The sequence below is a fragment of the Acinonyx jubatus genome, chromosome B2, assembly GCF_027475565.1.
Source record: "Acinonyx jubatus isolate Ajub_Pintada_27869175 chromosome B2, VMU_Ajub_asm_v1.0, whole genome shotgun sequence".
NCBI classification, from domain to species: Eukaryota; Metazoa; Chordata; class Mammalia; order Carnivora; family Felidae; genus Acinonyx; species Acinonyx jubatus.
The window spans coordinates 72,801,509-72,822,526 of NC_069385.1; the positions used below are offsets into that span (position 1 = coordinate 72,801,509).

Below are 21,018 nucleotides of genomic sequence, written 5' to 3' on the forward strand. Positions count from 1 at the left end.
ATGTCTCTCCTCATCAACTTCTGAGTATGTCAGTGTGAGAGAGAGAGAGAGAGAGAGAGAGAGAGAGAGAGTGTGTGTGTGTGTGTGTGTGTAAAATATGTGTTTAGGACTGAATAAGTATCTAAATGAGGATAACTTTGAGGCTTATCTTTGAGAACAAAGGTTGCATGAGAATAGATTCAGAGGTCCCATTCTATACCTTAAGCTGCCCTAGAAAACACTAAAACAAGAGAAGACACAGCTCTGAGTTTGTGTGTTTAACAACAATGACTTCTGAAAGGAATTATGAAGTTAGTGGCAGCGTTAAGAGTGAAACTGGAGTCTTGGAATTCCAACTCCCTGGTGCAGTGCTCTTTCCACTATGCCTCTACCTAACTCCTTCTAACAAATCTTTAAGTGAGCTCATTTAAAAAAATTAAAAAGGGGCTGAACAATATGTAATCATACAATATTTTCAAATATCTATATCACATTAAGTGCACTGTCAGACATATTTTATTATTTAATCAGAAATTTTCTACTAGGTAGGCATTATAATTAACATTTTTTACATAATGAATGTGGTGTTCAAACAAATTATTTGCCCAAGTTGCAAAAGTTAATTAAGTGGTAGAACTATAAATCAAATTTTGTCTGATTGACATCAAATACATTCTTTCCATTTAATCACATTATCTTTTACTGCAAACTGTGTTAATTTTAAACAATTATCCTGGTACACACATACAGACAATTATTAGAAGTCGACCTATGAGTTTTGTTTACTTTTTCATGTTAATAATAACAATAATAGCAGCTTCTATTTATTTGTGCCAGCTTCTTCAGAAATAGTATTGCTAAATCTGCACAATATCTTGCCTGGTAGATATTACTATTAACTTTTTAGAGATAAGGTTCAGAGAGGTTACTTGCTCAGTCACATGCTTAATTAGTGGTAGTCAAGATTTCAGCCCAGATGTAGCTTCAAAGTCTGTATTCTTTTCAGAATTCTCCATGCACAAGCAAGTTGAGGCCCTTTATTGCTAAATATTGATTTTCACATGTTCAGGTTTAATAAAAAAATCTTATATCCTGAAAATCTAATTTGTTTTGAAACCGATCTTTTGTTGTCATTCTTCTACACTATTTTTTTTTTTAATGTTTATTCATTTTTGAGAGAGAGAGAGAAAGAGAGAGACAGAGCGTGAGTGGGGGAGCAACAGAGAGAGAGGGAGACACAGAATCCAAAGCAGGCTTCAGGCTCCAAGATGTCCATAGAGCCCGACGTGAGGCTCAAACTCACGAACTGTGAGATCATGACCTGAGCTGAAGTCGAAGTCGGACACTTAACCAACTGTGCCACCCAGGCGCCCATGTTGTCCGGTTCTTCTAAAACCTAAGCCACTCTTCTTGCTCCAATGATGTAAAATGTGTATATTATATATAAGGAAACCTATTTTCCCAATGCCATTACTTACATTAGCTTACAGTTAATCATTAGAAATATATATTTGTATGTTAGGTAGCCGCTACATACTTATTTCATACATATACAACATATCAACTGAAACATTTGCCATATTCAATAATACAGAAAACCTCACTTTTTATAGGTATACTAAGAAAACAATTTTTACTGTCTTTCATTTCCCTGATTTGCCACTAGAGAGTCCTCTCAAAAAAACAGGACACTAAAGAGAATGGCAGGGAAAATGAAACTGTATTTAGACTAATGAATGGCTCTATTCAAACTATGAAAGTGAAATACAAGTCAAATATAGCTATCAATGAACAAGAATTATTATTTTTTTAAATCCAAGGCAGCATAAAGTAGCAATTGCCAGTGTTTACCTAAATAGGGACTATTTATATAAGATGGATATCTTTTCTCTATTGCTTTGAAAAATGAGCAAAAATTTAAGTACCAGAAAATTTAGAACTGAATACATTTTTAAAATCAGAATGATCTGTTAAAGACGTATTATGCTAAACTCTGTAAAACAGAAAAACCACTTCAAAAACATGAAAGATGAGGGGTGCCTGGGTGGCTCAGTTGGTTAAGCTCAGGTCATGATCTCATGGTTCTTAGGTTCGAGCCCCACATCAGGCTCTGTGCTGATAGCACAGAGCCTGGAGCCTGCTTTGGATTCTGTGTCTCCCTCTCTCTCTGCCCCTACCCTGCTCATGCACGCAGATATAAACATTAAAAAAATTAAAAAAAACATGAAAGATGACTTTTAGGTTTTAATATGGCTCTTTATGCCAGGTATTCAAAAAATATAGAACATTTCACCAGTATTTATATACATTTACTGAGTATACTTTTAAAATGTATTGGCTCTAATCACATTTTAAGAAGTCTTTTTTGCTTACCAAGATAAAATTGCTTTCCTTCTATAAAATAATTTAAATGGTAAACCTCTCATACTAATAAAACATAAAATCAAATAACGAGCTTTTTTTTTTTTTTTTTTTTTTAACTCTCAGGCTAGCAAAAATTTAAAAGACAAATTATTTCCAGTGTTAGGGAAGAGGAAATTTCATATGCTGTTTATGGGAATATAAATTGGCATAATCTTTTTTGGCTGGTAGTAAGTCCCTATCTATTAATTTAAAAATTCCTTGATCCAGGAAGTCCACTTCCAGAAATCTGTCCCACCAGTGTACCCCTGACAGGAATGAAAGGACATATATACAAGACAATAGTTCAAATGCCCCCTAGTCTGACTAAAGTTATTACAAATACATACTATGGAATTATGCAGCCATAAGAATGAGGTTGATCTATATGGAACAATATGGAAAGATGTTCATAATAAATGGGGAAAAAGTAATTAGCTGCCAGGGTGCATACATATATAGAAAAATATACAGAAAAAAATATATATATAACTATCAGAAAGGTTATATATCAAATTTCAAACTGAATGATTACTTGGGGGAGTATTAAATTGAGAAGTGATGGTTAGAGAGAAAGAAAATTTTACTTTTTAAATTCTATGTTTATTTTAATGACAAAACCAACAGAAATACTGGATCTAAAATAAACAATGCTCACTTCGTTTTATACCTCTATCAAGATTACAGACCAAGCTAGTAATTCCAGAGAAGCCAGACAGACACTCCACTCTCTCAGCCCCATTCTTCAGCCATCTACCAGGGCTAGCTGCTAATTCTATTAAAATGAAAGGATCCTGGGGGAATAGTCAATCCCTTGCCTACTGGCTCACTTGGACAAGGATTTCCTCAAAAGGACCACAGAATCCAGCCTATGGTTGACTCTTTCCACTATCTATTCCCACCATACTATAAGGAATGGGTAAAAACCTCAAATGCTTATAAGAACCAGACAAGTAAAGGTAAATGAATGTGTGTGAGAGAGAGAGAGAGAAAGAGAGAATACCACCTCTGTCTTTGGGCAATTGTTCCAAAGTGACTACTTTTCCCTGGGGCAGAAATAAAATAGACCTTGGTGACAGCCAATCTTAACCCACTTCAAATGGGAAATTAAGAAAAAGTTTCTATATGTTTGTAATAGGAACATAAAAGAATAACCAAACAATCTCTAAGCAAAGGGAGACTTTTAGGAAGAATGTGTAGACTTGGGGTGCCTGGGTGGCTCAGTCGGTTAAGCGTCAGAATTCAGCTCAGGTCATAATCTCACAGCTTGTGCATTTGAACCCCGCATCAGGCCCTCTGCTGTCAGCATGGAGCCTGCTTTCGATCCTCTGTCCCTATCTCTCTGCCACTCCCTTTCTCTCTCTCAAAAAGAAATAAACATTAAACAAACAAACAAAAAGAACATGGAATGCCTTAATTCTATCTGCTTAATGTAAGAAGGAAAAAAATCATTCCATAGGATATCAGAGATACTTGGGGTCCTCATAGAGAATTTTTCTGAGGACGTCCCAGAGCAAGCTGGGTTGCTACTACTCAACTAAACCAAAAGGAAACTTAGGTTCAGTATTGCAAGATCTTTTGATTATTCAAGAGAGTTAGAAATACAGATTCTTCCTGGAAATTACAAATTCATACTCTTCAACTTCAAACAGGACTTCAAAGCTAATCCAACGACCCTATGTTTAGAAAGTTTTCTATTAGAAGTTAAAGATTCTTTAGGCCAAGGCTTATGCCTTAACTCACATTTAACCCCACGGTGCTTAATAAAAATTTGCTGAAGGGAGGATGGATGGATGGACAGATTGACATAAGGACAAGAGCTGAACTGATAATGAAAGCTTTATTTGAGTTGAAAAAAATCTAAGATGTAGCAGCAGCACCATAGTTAATTTAAGAATTTTAGAAAAACTGTTAAATACATTTCAAAAGCTATCTTAAGAAACTATATATCTGCCAATTAACTGTCTGCATAGCTATTCTGAACTAATAAGAAAACTTCAGTCTCCTACTTTGCTCTGATATAGAGACTAAAAAGCCAATTATCTGAGATAAAAGAGAAATAAAGAAAAAAATCTATGGATTAGCCAATGTCTAAACTAATGATATAATTCCCTAGGCTACAGCCCTGGGAGCTATTCTATCCAGCCTAGAAAATGCCAGACATCACTCTTCCCAGTATCCTCATTATCCTCACCATCCACAACAACCTTATTGGACCTAATCTTGGTCCAAGGCTACCATCTTCCTCTTCATTTTCTAGTCTTTAAAAAAAAAAAAAAAAAAAAAATCACACAATTACCTCTACAATTACAACCTGTAACCTCATGTAGGCGTTCAAGTTTCTGTCTGAGGCTATATTATGCAAATTCCCATCTGGACCATGATTCTACCTCAGAATTCTGTAGTATAAAACAAATACATGAATACTATGTTTTATGTCAAACTAGAAGTAAAAATATCATATGTCACACAGAGAAAATAAAGCTTTACATTAAATATACAAGTAAAATTGTGACCTATATATAGACATTTATCTATCTGTATTTATAACTTCTTCCTAGGATACATTATGTTTTTGAATACATTATGTGTGCGTGCATGAGTGTGTGTGTGTGTGTGTAAAACAGAAAACATATTCTTAGTAAGAAGTCAAATAAATTCCAATAATTACTTAAATTAGCCAGTTAGAAAGATCTACAAGTATCCTACAAGTATCAGGTAAAACTAAATTTAAGGCCCAACTGCTGACAAATATAAACATCCTACTAAATTGTTAAGCCACCTCCATCTTTCCCAAAATTTAACCAAAGCAGTAAAAAGATTCGAATTATTTAAAACAGAAGCTAGATGAAATCAGTTTACATATAATTCTGAAAGCTGCTTAGAATCACTACCCAAGAGCATACTGAAAAGTTAAGACTGACAATAGTCCCTCACTATCTAAAAGAAAGAGAAGTCAAAGACATTCTAATTGAAAATTAACTTCTTCATTTTTAAAATTAATTACTAACAAAAGAAAATATACTCACCTCTTCCATTAACTTTTCATTTGGTGATGATGTACAAAGACAAACAAGGTAAGTTTGCTTAAAACTACCTTTTGTACCAATCTCTGGATGGTCAGAACACAGCTTTGCTAGAGCAGTTGCTTGACTTAACTGATTGGTTTTGATTAGATGTTTAATTCTCATATCCAACAAGATGGGACCCTCAAAAGCTAAAAATTCATTCACTTTAAAAAACAAGACATAATAGATTATTAACATTTGAAAATTCATTTGCAATACAAATACTTATCAGGAATATATATATATTTTTTAAGCACAGGAACTACCACTCTTTTTTCTTTGCAATTTTCTATTACTGTCACACTATTACAAAATACTTGACCTTAATAAGCAAAAGGAGATTACACTGCTAACTTTTAAAAGTTGCATTAAATATTTTTACCTGAGAGTACCATTTAGAATGAAGTGAATTAACTTAAAAATAATTTTGTATTGAATTCTAATAGCCATTGCTATTAAAATTATAGTAAATTCTTTTCCTCACATTTATTCTTGAATACCAGAAAGTAGCATCCCTAGAAGTTTGCAGTACTGGAGCATTACACACTCATACTGGTAACCACAAAAGGATACTTGGATACGCTAGAGGATGAGATTCAACCAAAAACTGTGTTCAGTACTGATGATGTATTTTTTATTTTACAAAGGTGAGGTCTATTTTGCTTTAATAGGTGTTCTAAAACAAATTAAATATCTATAGAAAAATTAAGGGAGTGGGTGACGTCTGCTGAAACTTCATAGGTTTGTAACTTTTAAAACATTAACCGATAAACCTCAACATTTCCTCACGACCCACTTAAGCATAATACACTTCTACTCTGTTCAAGTCTTTGAATTTCCTACTGCCTGTTTGATGAACTACAAATAAGAATCTTTACTGTTTGTATTTGTGAGGGAGAGTCTAAATTTTAACAGTGCAAATTTAAACTCTTCCCTGTTTTCTTTATCACAATGAGAAAATCATGTTTAAAAATCTACTGGGTGATGGCTAGCCTGAAACCTTTGGAAGGCTTTTGGGAATACAATTTTAATACTCCAAATAAAACACACAATTTCTCTCTTTATGAACAGACTGGAAGATACGTCTAGTAAGCAATTTGTAAGTTAAAAGATGGAAAGTGAGAGATGTTCTTCCTTTTTTAAACATCCTTTGCTACCCACTAGTACCTTTATTTTTTAGGTATAACTGTACTATATTCCTGTATTCCACTGTAAAAAGACTCTCCTATAAGACAGTATAATCATGGCTCCTCAGTATTAAAACCATGAGCGTATAAGCATTTTAACACAGAAACCCAAATTCCATCCTTTTCTTGAAGTCTAGACCTTTGTACTTGCCACTTTCTATTCTACTCTCTGCCACATTAAACTAAATCAAAAAGTATAAAGACTGAACAGAGAGAAATAAAACTAAACATAACTTTACAGTGCCTCTGACTATATGTCTTACATATATGGAGCATTACTTTTTTTTTTTTTAATATCACATGATTCTACTGGGGACAATTATATTGCAAATATCTTTTAACAGTTTAGTTCACTGCCAAACCAAAATCAGTAAAGATTTTAAATGAGAACTTAAAAAAAAAAAGTGAAAATAAAGTTGTTCTGGCTATAAATAAGTCACAGACTTAAAAAAGTTTTACTTTCCTAGTCATTCTTTCAAAAGGAAAAAGCCAGCAATACAAAGTCTGGGAATTACTTAAAATATTCCCATTAAAATTCAAAACCAACAAATCCTGAGGACTGTGGCAAAGAAATTATTTAAAGGTGGCAAGTATTTAACAAAACTGATGACACTCTGAATAGAAACTCATATCGTCCCTAAAATCTCAAATAGCAACATATAAATTAGAATAACAGATTGTACAAAATAATTTCTGTGCTAGTTCAATGTATAGGAGGATATATGTTAATACTGTAAAATGTCAAAAACATAGTTGCACGTGGATTTTTTTTTTTTTTTTAATGATAAGAAACCACTGCCACGCTTAGGGCAAAATTGATTCCAAAGAAATACAGAGTATTAGAGCAGAAGGGACTTTACAAATCATTTTGTCCAGCTCCATCATTTGGCAGATGAGTAAACTGAGGCTCACAGAAGGTAAGTAACGTCCTAAGGTCATACAGCCAGTTAATGACAGAATCAGGACCAGAAAGAAAAAATGGGTCCTCTGACTTCCAGCTTAATACAGTGGTGGCATTAGAAAACAAAATTCACATTTGACTAGTGTGTCTACTTTTTTTTTTTTTTTTTAAAGTAGGCTCCACGCTGGGCATTTTTTAAATAGGCTCCAACAGGGGACTTGAACTCACGACACTGAGATTAAGACCCGAGCTGAGATCAAGAGTCAGATGCTAGGACTGACTAGGAGTAAGCTAGGATGTAAGGAGTAAGGAGTAAGGAGTAAGCTAGATGCTAGGAGTAAGACTAGGATGCCCCTAGTGTGTCTACTTCTAATTAGAGTGGCACTGTATAGCAGTAAAGAGCTGTGAGGTGGCATTAACTTTTAAGGGAAAATAATTCTGAAGCACGGGGTTCAAATGGATCAAAAGTAGATTATATCTTAATACCCATTTCAGAACGTAATAAATGCTCACTCTCCCCCGCCTTTCTCCATTTCTTCCTCATTTTTCCCATTCCTCTGTATCTTTCTCTATTCCTCTCCAATCCAGACATCACAGATGTTATAACATCACCTCAAAGACTACCTGTTTTAGTGCTTGCCAGACTTACAAAAAAAGTTTTATATTTATCCTTGAATAGCTAGTCATAGCACATCTCATTCCTCACCTTGCTTTTCCCATTCCCATTCTAGAAAAGTAAAAATATCCTGAATTTTACTGGTGTGTAACCTTTTAATCTATTTTACCTGTATTTATGGACTTGAACAGAAAAGCAGGTTTTACCACATTTGAGCCTGTCAAGAGAGCTGGATTACATAAAATGACAATGTAAATGAATGTTTAGCCAGTTCAACTGAGAAAGTAAGAAATGGCCTCTTCTCATAGAATGCCACATACTAATATTTAAAAATACTAGTTCCTACATTAAAGATAATTAACTTTAAATATATTACAATATATATGTTGGATTTTTGTGATAAATCATTCCACAAATACCAAACGAGCATGTCCTATGCACAAAAACTTAATTCAGACTAGGTCCTGAATTTTCCTCAAAGTGGAATGAACTTATTAATTGGATGTGTATCTCCATGCCAAGATCTGCACACGATTTCCTCTGTAGCATCTCTGAACTAGCTATTTAACAACCATCTCAAACTCTGCATACAAAAATCTCTATACTGGGATGCCTGGGTGTCTCAGTTGGTTAAGCATCCGACTCTTGATTTTAGCTCAGGTCATGGTCTCACAGTTTGTGAGATGGAGCCCTCACTGGGCTCTGTGCAGACAGTGCAGAGCCTGCTTGGGATTCTATTCTCTCTCTCTCTCAAAATAAATAGATAAACATTTGGGGGGAAAAACCTCCATACCACAGCATATGTCATCTCAATCCACTTAGTTGTACTCAAAGCCAGGAATCTAAGAGTTGGCCTTAAAAATGCTCTCTCGTACTTGCTTCTCACCCACACATCCAATCCACCACCTAATTCTGTCACTTATAATTCCTAAATACTCAATCCATTCACTCTTCCCCATCTCTACTCCTGCCATTCACCCACTCCTCCAAGCCCAGTCTTTAATCTACCAGACCACTTTGTTGCACTTTGTTAGTCTCCTGCATCCACTCTTAAGCCATCATCTCCACTAGGACTTGCATCTTCTTTTCTTTTCTTTTTTTAAATTTATTTTTCTTTTCTTTTCTTTTTTTAAAGTACACACTTGATTGTCTTCCCCCAGTTTAAAATCCTCCAATGGTCCCTTTGCCTTCAGAGTAAATTCTAAAATCTTCATCATGGCCTACCCGAATCTGCATTACCTATTCCTTTTTAAAAAATACAATTTGTATTTTATCATAAAAACAATTTAGCATTTAGATGAGAGAAAAAAAAAGAAAACGCATTCAAATTGGAAAGAAGTAAAATAATCGGACTGCAGATGACATGATCTTACATATAGAAAACCCTAAAGACTCCACACACACAAAAAAACAATTAGAATAAATGACTTTAGCAAAAAGTTACAGGATACAAAAATAAATTGCATTTTTATACACTAGCAATGAACAACCTGAAAAGGAAATTAAGAAAAACAATTCTATTTTACAATATTAACAAAAAGAATAAAATACTTAGAAATAAACCTAACTGGGGCACCTGGGTGGCTCAGTCGGTTGAGCGTTCGACTTTGGCTCAGGTTGTGAGTTCGAGCCCTGCACTGTGTGCTGACAGCTCGTAGCCTGGAGCCTGCTTCAGATTCTGTGTCTCCCTCTCTCTCTGCCCCTCCCCTGCTTGTGTTCTCTCTCTTTCTCTCTCAAAAATAAACAAACATGAAAACAAATTAAAAAAAAAAAAAAAAGAAATAAACCTAACCAAGAAGGTGAAATACTTGTCCCTGAAATCTATAAAACATGGCTGAAAGAAATTAAAGACACAAGTAAGTGGAAAGATTCCTGTGTTCATAGATTGAAAGACTTAATAATTGTCAAAATGTCCACCTATCAAAACAATTTAAGAATTCAATACAATTCCTGTCAAAATTTCAATGGCATTTTTTGCAGAGATAGAAAAATTTAGCCTAACATTCATATGAAATCTCAAGGGATTCCAAATAGCCAAAATAATTTTGAAAAAGATCGAAGTCTGAGGTGTCACACTTCCTCACTTCAAAATAATTTATAAAGCTACGTTTTCAAAACAGTGTGGTACTGGCCTAATAACAAAGATACATAGGCAATGCTGTAGAACAGAAAGTCCAAAAATAAACCCTCACATATATAGTCAAATGATCTTCAACAAGACTGCCAAAATCACTCAATGAGAAATGGACAATCTTTTCAGCAAATGGTGCTGGGAAAACTCATATCCACATGTAAAAAAATGAAGTGGGACACTTACTGTATACCATATAAGAATTTAACTCAAAATGGATTGAAGATCTAAATTTAAGACACAAAACCATAAAACTCCTATGAGAAAACAAAGAGGATAAGCTTGAAGACACTAGACTTGGCAAGGATTTATTGGATATGACACCAAGGTACATACAAAAAACCCAAACACGGACAACTGGAACTACATCAAACCTAATTTTTATGCATCAAAGGACAGAATCAATGGGGTGAAAAGGCAGCCTACATAATGGGAGGAAGTATTTGCAAATCACATACCTGATAAGGAGTTGATATCCAGGATATATAAAAAATGTGTAGAACAATAAAATATCAAATAATCCTATTATAAAGTGGACAAATGACTTTAACAGACATTTCTGCAAAGAGGATATACAAAAGTCTAACACATGAGAAGATACCCAACTAATCATCAGAGAAATGCAAATCAAAACTACAATGAGATATTACCTCACACCATTAGAATAGTTATTATCAAAAACAAACAAACAAACAAAAAAACCAACCCAGAAAATAAATGCTGGTGAGGATATGGAGAAATTGGAACCTTTGTGCACTGTTGATGGGACTGTAAAACGGAGCAACTTCTATGGAAAACAATATGGAAGTTCCCCAAAAAGTTAAAATAGAACTAGCTACCATACGATCCAGCTATCCCACTTATGGGTATATACACATAAGAACTGAAAGGAGGGTCTTAAAGTGATATGCACATGCACCCCCATGTTTACAGCAATATTACTCATAACAGCCAAGAAGTGGAAGCAATCCCAATGTCCACCAATAAATGAATAAACAAAATGTGGTATATACATGCAGTGGAATATTATTCACTTTTTTTTATTTTTGAGAGAGAGCATGCGAGCAAGGGAGAGAGACAGAATCTTAAGCAGTCTCCACACTCAGAGCAGAGCCCAACACAGGGCTCAATCCCACAACCCTGGGATCATGACCTGAGCTGGAATCAAGAGTCAGACACTCAAGTGACTGACGCACACAGGTGCCTTAAAAAGAAAGGAAATCCTGTCACATGCTACAACATGGATTAGCCTTGAAAACATTATGTTAAGTGAAATAAGCTAGTCACAAAAAGGTAAATATGGTATTAAAGTAATCAAATCATAGAAACCAAAAGTAAAATGGTGCTTAACTACTGGCTGGTAGAAGTGGGTAGGGTAGAAGGAGTTGCTATTATTACAGAATTTTAGTTTTGCAAATGAAAAAGTTCTGGAGACCTGTTTTACAACAATATGAATATACTTAACACTGAACTATACACTTAAAAATGATTAAATGGTATATTTTATGTTACATGTTTTTAACCACAATAAAAAAAAATCAATTAAAAAATCAATGCAGCATTGTTAGTCACAAAAATCCAAATTTAGAAATTTAATAAAAACACAACACGTCAAGCTCTGGATAAGTGGCTCTTAACCCTGGCTGTACAATTATCTTGATCTTACAAAAAACTACTGATGCCTGGGGCTCAGACCCAGAGACTATGGTCTGAGGTAGGCCTCTTAAGCACTGAAATGTCTGAAAACTATCCAGGTGATTTGGGCACAGCCAGGATTGAGTACCACTGCTGTAGGTATCTAGATTTCAGTGCCCAAATTACCAATTAGGGATAGTCTTAGTCACCCCACCCCTCATCCTTTCTTGAGGGAATATATTACATTTGTAAGAAATAGAATTTTTACTTAAAAGATTTCAGTCTTGCTTCCTTTTTCATTAATCTGAAACTTTATGGTCATAATGGATTATAGTAAAAATTTATGATAACTGAATTTTTGACATGATTGAAATGAAACAGAATTTTTAAAAATTAAAAAAAAAATTCTCTGTCAGAGCACCTGGGTGGCTCAGTTGGTTAAGGGTCAGGCTATTGGTTTCAGCTCAGGTCATGATCTCACAACTTGTGGGTTCAAGCCCTGTGTCGGGCTCTGCGCTGGCGACACCAGCCATGCTTGGGATTCTCTGTCTCCCCTCTCTCTCTCTGCCCCTCCCCAACTTGTGCTGTCTCTGTCTCAAAAATAAACATTTAAAAAGAATTTTTTATTTAATAAAAATCCACATCATAGATGAACCTAGTTAGTACGCAACATTAAAATTTTTGTGTGAAGTAAGATCTCATTATGAGTTTTACGTTTAAGTTCTGACATATTTATCCACATAACATTATTATAAAATACACTCATTAATGTTTCAAGAAACCAGTGAGTGTATTTTAAAATCATTTTTAGTGAAAATGAAAATATGGGGGTCACTATGTTTATATTTAATTACATAACAGTAGAGTATAAATACAAATATATCATCAGCCCGAAACTGTGAGTGAATACTTTTATAAACTTACTGTAGTTTAATTCTGTCAGCTTAATTTTATCCCGTCACTGATCCTCAAGGATCTAAGGGTTATATACAAGTAAAAGGCAATCTAATTTAGTAGTGATTTTTAAAAATAAAATCTAAAATGTTCCCTTCAGTTATTTTGTATACCAAGACAAGGTCAGTTAAGGGCAAAGAAGAGAAGGGGACACAAAGCAATAGAAAAAGGAAATTAAACAAACAACAGAGGAAGGGAGGGAGGGACAACCAAAGAGAAACAAGTTAGGTCAACTGTACTCCTAAAAGTACTTAATACAGTCTTTAAGGTTTTCTTTTTAGTAACTTTCTGTAAGAAATGTCCTAACACACAAAAAGTGTCAGTAGATTTAAGTCTAGGTTTCAGAGTTACCTCTTCTGGCATTCTCTGTATAGACAGGTAAAGACCTATATATATCTCTTTATACAAAAATATATATATTATATATATCTTTATAAAAAATATATATATTGTATATATCTTTATACAAAAAAAATACACCAAAAATGTACCAAAAGAGTGAAGGAACTACAGATTTCTTATCCAAAAGTAAATGCAGCTGTAATCATATCTGGCCTCATCCTATTTACCTGGAAAGTATGAGTTATCACCTGCTCTCTCCTCCCATCTCCCCTCCCTTCAAAATATTATTATATCTTATGTATACTAATACCTGATAAACCAAGGAACAATTCTCTACATTCACTTTTAAATGCAAAGTTTATTACTAAAATAAAGACTTATTTTCTCACAAAACTCTTAAGGATTTATAAGTACTGTGGTAAAGCTTAAGCTTTAGAAATTTCCTTTGAAAAAGAATTGGTTCTGGGGGGAAAGACACTGCTGGGCTTCAAATTCAAGAAAGGACTGGAAAGATGATAAAAATTTAATCTGTGCAACTGCAAATTATCCCAATATATCAGAATAAGGGGAAAGGCTGAAGGGATTCAGTGTGACTGTAATAGGGAGCTCTCTCAGAGTCTAGATTGTAAAATGATGACATATACAAAAGAAGGGGAAGCAGGCTCAGGACCAAGGATACACACACCCTGAGTGTTATAGACCTGGTACTAATCTGTGTGAATTGTTATTAAAGCTAGAACCCAAGATGGCCCCTAGCTCACCAAAAATGTTGAGAACAATCAAACTGGCAAAGGTGGGTACCTTCTCGAGAAAAGTCTGCTGCTTGGGTTTGACTATGTATTATTTATAATGACAGAGAAAAGGGAGACTTCCTCTTTTCTTATGGTGGTTCTGATAATAATAAACTTTAGATTTAAAAGGATAGATAGGAAAATGTAATTTTCAAAATGGGGCTGAGCAATAGAAATAATCCTAAATAAGAGTCTCAAAATTAATTATATTAAAAACATGGCTTGTGATTGTTCAGAAGAAGGTATGTGAGTGTTAAGTGACAAGACAGATTCACTGAACACAAATTAGGTTATACCTGTCAAATTATCCCAAAATGTCCCCAAATGTATCAGAGACCCAAATATAAAATGCAAAACTTCCATGAGAAAAAATCTATAGAACTCTAGGTTTGGTAGTGAGGATGTATGTATTTATGTATGCATGTACTGTTATTCTATTTTATTTTATTTCAGTATAGTTAACACAGTGGTAATGAGTTTTTAGATAAAACACCAAAAGCATGATCCACAATAGAAAAAATTCCTAAGTTGGACTTCCTTAAAATTTAAAATTTCTGCACTGTTAAGGAAAAGGATAAGCCACAGACTGAAAGAACATACTTGCAAAACTTATAAAGGACTTGTATCCAAAATATACAAAGAACTGTTAAAACTTAACAATAAGAAAACAAATGATCTGATTAAAAAACAGGCAAGAATTCTAAAGGGATGCCTCATCAAAGAAGATATACAGATGGCAAGCATGCATATGAAAAGATCTTCAGGATCTTATGTCATTACAGAAATTGTTAACTGAAACAAAAATGTGGTATTACTATACACCTATTAGAATGCTAAATTCCCCCAAATAGGTAATACCAATTGCCAGTGGGGGTCTAGAGCAATAAGAATTCTCATTCATTGCTGGTGAGAACACAAAATGGTATAGTCACTTTAGAAAAAGTCTGGCAGATTCTTACAAAGCAAAACATAGTCTTACCATAAGATTTAGCAATCTTACTCCTAGTATTTACCCAACTGATGTGAAACTTGTGTCCACACAGAAACTTGCATGCAAATGTTTATAGTAGCTTTGTTCATAAACAGCAACTTGTAGCAAACAAGATATCTTTTAACAGGTGAATGGATAAAGAAACGGGATGAAGAATCTTTTTTATTGCTAATCAGCAATAAAACAGCAATGAGCTGTTAAGGTATTAAAAACATAGAGGTCTTTAATAAGCAATAAAAAATATTCAGCAATAAAACAGAATGAGCTGTTAAGGTATCAGAGACATAGATGAATGTTAAATGCATACTGCCAAGTAAAAGAAGCTAGACCAAAAGCCTATAATTATGAAAATCTCGAAAAGGCAAAACTATAGAGATGGTAAATAATCAGTAGTTGTCAGGTGTTCAGGAGAGGGTTAAATGGGTGAAGATAGTAGATATTTTCACGGCAGTGAAACTATTCTGTATACCATAATGGTGGATACATGGCCACCATGCATTTGTCAAAGCCTATAGAACTTTACAGAACAAAGAAGGAATCTTAAGACATGCAAATTAAAAAATTATTTAGGAGGTTGGGGACACCCAGGATGAAATGCAGAATACGGCCAAAAAAAAAAAAAAAAAAAAAAAAAAAAATCTAACTGTACTACAAGTGTTACAAAAGAACTTTACTGGAAGAGGTGGGGAAATACTCATCTAACTTTGGATGAGTGGAGCCTATCAGAAAAATGGCAAGATACTGTACACAAGCATTGTACTCTTATCAATAAAGCCGTTTTCCACAGAGGTAGAAAACATGTACACTAAGACTGATTAATTAAGTACACAGATGGCCAATGGTGTAGGAGGTCAGTCTGAAAAGGCTACATTATTGCATGACTCCAATTATATGACATTCTGTTTATGTGAGAGGTTATAGATAAGCAAGAGAAGGCTAGAATGATCCTTGTGGTATGGATTTGAGTGAAATACATCAGCATGAACACACTCATATTTAGTTTAATACACATACAGCTGGTTACATATAGAAATATTTACAGATGTGTATATACACGGCTTAGCATACCTACATATATTTTCTTGCTTTGTCTGTTGAAAGGTCCTAGAAGCAATGACACCTCCACAGCAATGAACACACCCAGTTATCAGATCTTAGTTTCTAATACTAGTCTCTAAGAAAAAGAACAAGGGCTCTTTGGAAAAATAGCTGATTCTAGGACTGGGGTAGAAAATATGCAAAATAAGCTGGAGTACCTTACAGTGTCAGAAAGCAAGGAAGTACTCAAATGAAAAACATAACCCACAATGAAGGGGGTATGTAAAAGGGACGCAGAAGTTAAATCAAAGAGTTCCCAATGGCCAAAGCTGGGACAATTTGAGCAACTAAAATAAAGTAGTATTGGATTATCACCAAAGTAGACAATGAATATCCATTAGTCCATACTGATATAAATAAATGACTGAATAAAAGGGTTAAAAGACAAATCTGTGTAGAATTCCAAATAATCTGTATAGATACTGCCCCCTCAAGAAAGTGGAGCTTAAATTTCCACCTCTGAAGTGTGGTCTGTATGTAGTAACTTCCTTCCAAAGAGTACTGTATGGAAAGGGAGGAAAAGAATAACTTTGAAGTGGAGAAACTTGATAAACACATTACCTCATCCAGGTAATCAAGTAATGTTAATATCAACAATGAGAAGTCATGCGGAGAGTATGTACCCTTGATATGATGTGATAACAATGACATTTTACCTCTGTGATCTTCCTCCCCAAATCCATAAGCCCAGTTCTAATCATGAGAGCAACATCAGATAACTCCCAGTTAAGGGACATTCTACAAAATACCTGACCAGTATTCCTCAAAACTGTCAAGGTCATCAAAAACAAGGAAAGTCTGAAAAATTGTCACAGCCAAGAGGAGCCTAAGAAGACATGACGACTAAATGTAATGTGGTATCCTGGATGGGATCCTGGAACAGAAAAAGGACATTAGGTAAAAACTAAGGAAATCTGAATAAAGTATGGAAGTTAGTTAATAACAAAGTATAAATATTGGTTTATTAATTGTGACAAATGTAGCATACTAATTTAAGATATGAAGAGTAAGGAAAATTGGCTGTGGGGTATATGGGGACTTTTCACAATTCTAAAACTATTCTAAAAATAAGAAGTTCATTTTTAAAAATAATAAATTAGGTCATAGTAACCTCAGTATTAAACAACACTACTTAAAAGAACTCTAGCCAAGTACTTGTTATGGTCTTTCACCTAATCCTTATATACAAAAAAGGAGAACCATGGAGCAGACAAAAAGAAAAATAGGAATATTTGATCAAACAACCATAATCAAACAGTACTGATTAAAGGACTAAAAGCAAGAAGGAAGATTTCTAGAAATATCTCAGGGGCTAGGTTTCTGGACACGACCATTTTATGGTTATTATCAAGGACGTGGATGTCAACAGAATATATGTTAATAAGAGGAAACTGGTAAGGACAAAAACCTTGAATAACAAAATCAAGACTTAAAAGAATATTGACAAGTTGCCGAGACAGAATAAATCTAACAGTGAAATTAAGCAGAACGGGGGGAAAAAAGGCAATGCCTTTTGTACCAAAAGACAAAGTATAAAAATGTAGTTGAGGGGTGCTTGGGTGGCTCAGTCAGTTGAGTGTCCAACTCTTGATTTTGGCTCAGGTCATGATCTCACAATTCTGGAGTTTAAGCCCCACACTGGACTCTGAGCTGTCGGGCTATGTATTGACAGCACAGAGCCTGCATGGGATTCTCTCTCTCCCTCTCTCTCTGCCCCTCCCCTGCTCATGCCCCCTCTCTCTCTCTCTCTCTCTCTCTCTCTCAAAATAAATAAATAAACTTAAAAAATGTAGTTGATAATTTAAGGGTAGCATTTGTTTTTTAAAAATTTTGTGTGATTTTAGTAATGTCATCAAGTTGTATGATATGACTACCCAAAAAGGTTAATGTCATCTCAAGTCACGCTAACATGTATAAAATGTTAGGATGAAAAATATGAGAGCACCAATGACTTCAAAGCTGGCCAGATCATATTTAGGGTACACATGAAGTTCTAAGAATTATACATTAAAGAGAACAACAAAATGCACTGAAAAACAGGAATCATGGGAACGCCTGGGTAGCTCAGTCAGTTAAGTGTGACTTCAGCTCAAGTCATGATTTTGCAGTTTGTGAGTTCGAGCCCTGCGTCGGGCTCTGTGCTGACAGCTCGGAGTCTGGAGCCTGCTTCGGATTCTGTGTCTCCCTCTCTCTCTGCCCCTCTCCTGCTCGCACTCTTTCTCTCTCTGTCTCAAAAATAAACATTAAAAACAAAACAAAAACCAGGAATCATGAATGTAGATTTAACATCTTTAAAAATCTCAACTGCTATGGCATGAAAGAGGGATTTATACTTTGGCATGGCTTTAGGAGTAGCACTAGATCCAAAAGATGGAATTCTAAGAATGTAGTTTTTGCAATTTTCACAGTGAAGATTTTCTAATCATAGGTTAAGAATGGACTGAACTACCTAGCAAACCATTCTCTAGAAGTGTTCAAGCAAAGGCCAATTTATTATCAGTGATGTTTTAAACGGGAGTTAAAAGTGGGCTTTAAAAAAAAAAAAACAAAAACATTCAGTCTTTCCAATCTTGAGATTATGACCAAAGAAAGACTCAAGTAACATGTAAGCTTCAAGTTCCTGTGATAGTCAAAGGCCATCTACCTGAATATGTTGATTTAGTTATTACAGTTACTTTATTCTAGGATGCTAAAACCTTAAAGTGAAACCAGCATTTAAAATTTTGAGTTCCACCCACGCTCAATCCCCCAAATCAAAGAGCATTTCTTGGTTTAGCTGGGTTGTAGTGGGTCCAAACTTAAGTCAATTAAAAAAAAAAAATTCAGAATTAAGTAGATTACTGTTCAAATGCATGAAAACTCTAGAGGCTTTACTATAAACTAATGAGCACAGCCTACTGAGGTGTACTCATTCTCTCAGCTCTAGCTCTTCACTTCACACTTGCTGTAGGCTAGATTAAGTTAAACTAAGGGGCTAGAGAGGTAAAACTAAAAGCTCCCCATCCTTTTCAACCATCAAGTTTGAAAATCTAAATCAATTCGTATTTTTGTGTAAAATGTTAATTCCTTCAAGTTTTCCAAAGCAGGTAATAAACATAAACTTCTAGTTTATGTGTGTGATTAGCCATAAAATAACTCCCATCAAAGAGACATTCTAAGTAAAAGAGGACCAAGTGAAGACTATGGATGCAAAATCTCTGTCATTTCACATCTGAGTTGTATTAAAGTCTGGCTACCTATAACCCACTGTACTGTAAGAAACTCCTCTTGGCTAAATAGTCCACAAATTACTCTAGTAGCTATGTCAGGCAAAGAACAAGAAATACAGCAGCACAGAAATGGGCAGAGACTTTGTTAATAGAAACAATGTTAAGCACGTTTAAGCAAGTAAGGAAACTGAGCACATGCTCTTTTAAAATAAATCTTAAATCTCTGCTAAGGTAAAGATTCCATTTTCCTGTTTAGTGTAATGTGTAAGTTTGGCAAAAATGCTATTCAGAAACTAACAACAGAGAAGAGGAGTTAATTCTTTAATTTAAACTAGGTGCAATTTTATTTACAGGTTTTAGGCTAGGTGCCAACAGGCATGATATAAAAAGGAGAGAAGTCCTGACTTCAATTTCTGGCTCTGCCTCACATCACTGGCAATGTGATATAGAAAAGACAACCAATCTTCCTGAGCCTCCATTTCTCATCTGTAAAATAGGGACAATAAAGCTCCTGCCTTTTTCACAGGATCATTGTGAGGGTTAAATGAAACCAGTACTTCTAAAAGCACATTTCAAACCGTTAGGAACTATACAATGCAATTTGATATTATTATTAATATATTACATCCAATATTTCCAAAAGCTGGATAGATCAGAAAGTATAATTTGATTATAAGAACAAAATCACAGTGGTGTTAGTATACTAGGATAAAACTAATATGCCAAAGGCAAAAAAATCTAAGATTCTCAACTTTTAAATGTTATTATTAATTTAAGTAATGAGAGGCCACTCCCCATTTCTCCAAGGTCTTGAGAACACTGTGGCTAATCTGTAGGTATCCATGATGGAAGGCGGTACTAAAAATCATCTGGCTTATGAAAATTAAGAAACAGATAACATTGCTAGAACTATCAGAAAAGCATGGAGAAATGGTTAAGAGGGGAGCCAGGTAGAAAAAAACCAGCTTGAAGAGAAGTTTGGAGACTGGCTGGGAAGACTGTTTGGTAAATATCAAAATACCAGAAGAATTCACAAGCAATGGCCCTAACAACACTTTCTCAGGGCCTTCACAATTTGCTATTACATAGCAAAATACCTAGGGTTCGCCATCAATCAACAAGCAAAGCAGCAATAAACAACAGAAGTAGTTTATTTACTTCTTCAGTTAAATACCCTGGGAAAGGTCTGGATGAAATCTGGGTATTTTCCTAAACAATTTCAAGAAAAGTACCAAAGACTGTAACTGTGGTCTTCTTCGTGGTGTATATAATTTTTGAACTCTTTTGAACATTAAGTGTTATACATATTATTAGTGATTTAGCCACCTACTTCAACAGGATATCTGCCAGTTTAACTGGAATCTTTACTGCCCAAGCTCATCCAATAACAACAAAACAGAATAAAATAAGATGGAGCAACAAGCTGAGAAAGAGTACTAACCTTAAAGGCAAAGACTTGAGAGTTCTAGCATGAATTTCTGTCTCTGTTTTGAGGAAAATCATTTAACTACCCTACTTCTGCTTCTCCATCTGTCAAGTAAGTTATCAAATATAAGCTAGACTGCCACCTGTCAGGATGTTGCAGAGTGAATTCCTCTACTGAAAAGATGCTGGGAAAATTTTTAGTTTTTCTGTTACTCTAAGATTGTGTAATATCCTATAAATACATCTTCCCCCAAATGAAACAAAGGTGAAGGGCCTGAAGCACCTCAGGTA

General features: G+C 34.7%; 1 protein-coding gene across 5 annotated transcripts in view; it reads right to left on the bottom strand.

Moving 5' to 3' along the window:
• Positions 1 to 21,018, bottom strand: part of ZNF292 (zinc finger protein 292) — a 96,406-nt gene that overhangs the window by 20,905 nt on the left and 54,483 nt on the right. For 3 of the 5 annotated variants that reach the window (XM_053222487.1, XM_027057299.2, XM_053222488.1), the window contains one exon: positions 5,409 to 5,611. The exons of 1 other annotated variant lie outside the window; for it this stretch is intronic. In XM_053222487.1, the coding sequence (XP_053078462.1) occupies positions 5,409 to 5,611 (203 nt within the window). Of the gene's footprint in view, positions 1 to 5,408; positions 5,612 to 16,842; positions 16,955 to 21,018 lie in introns of those variants that run through there. One more of the 5 variants, XM_053222489.1, reaches the window with a different exon arrangement.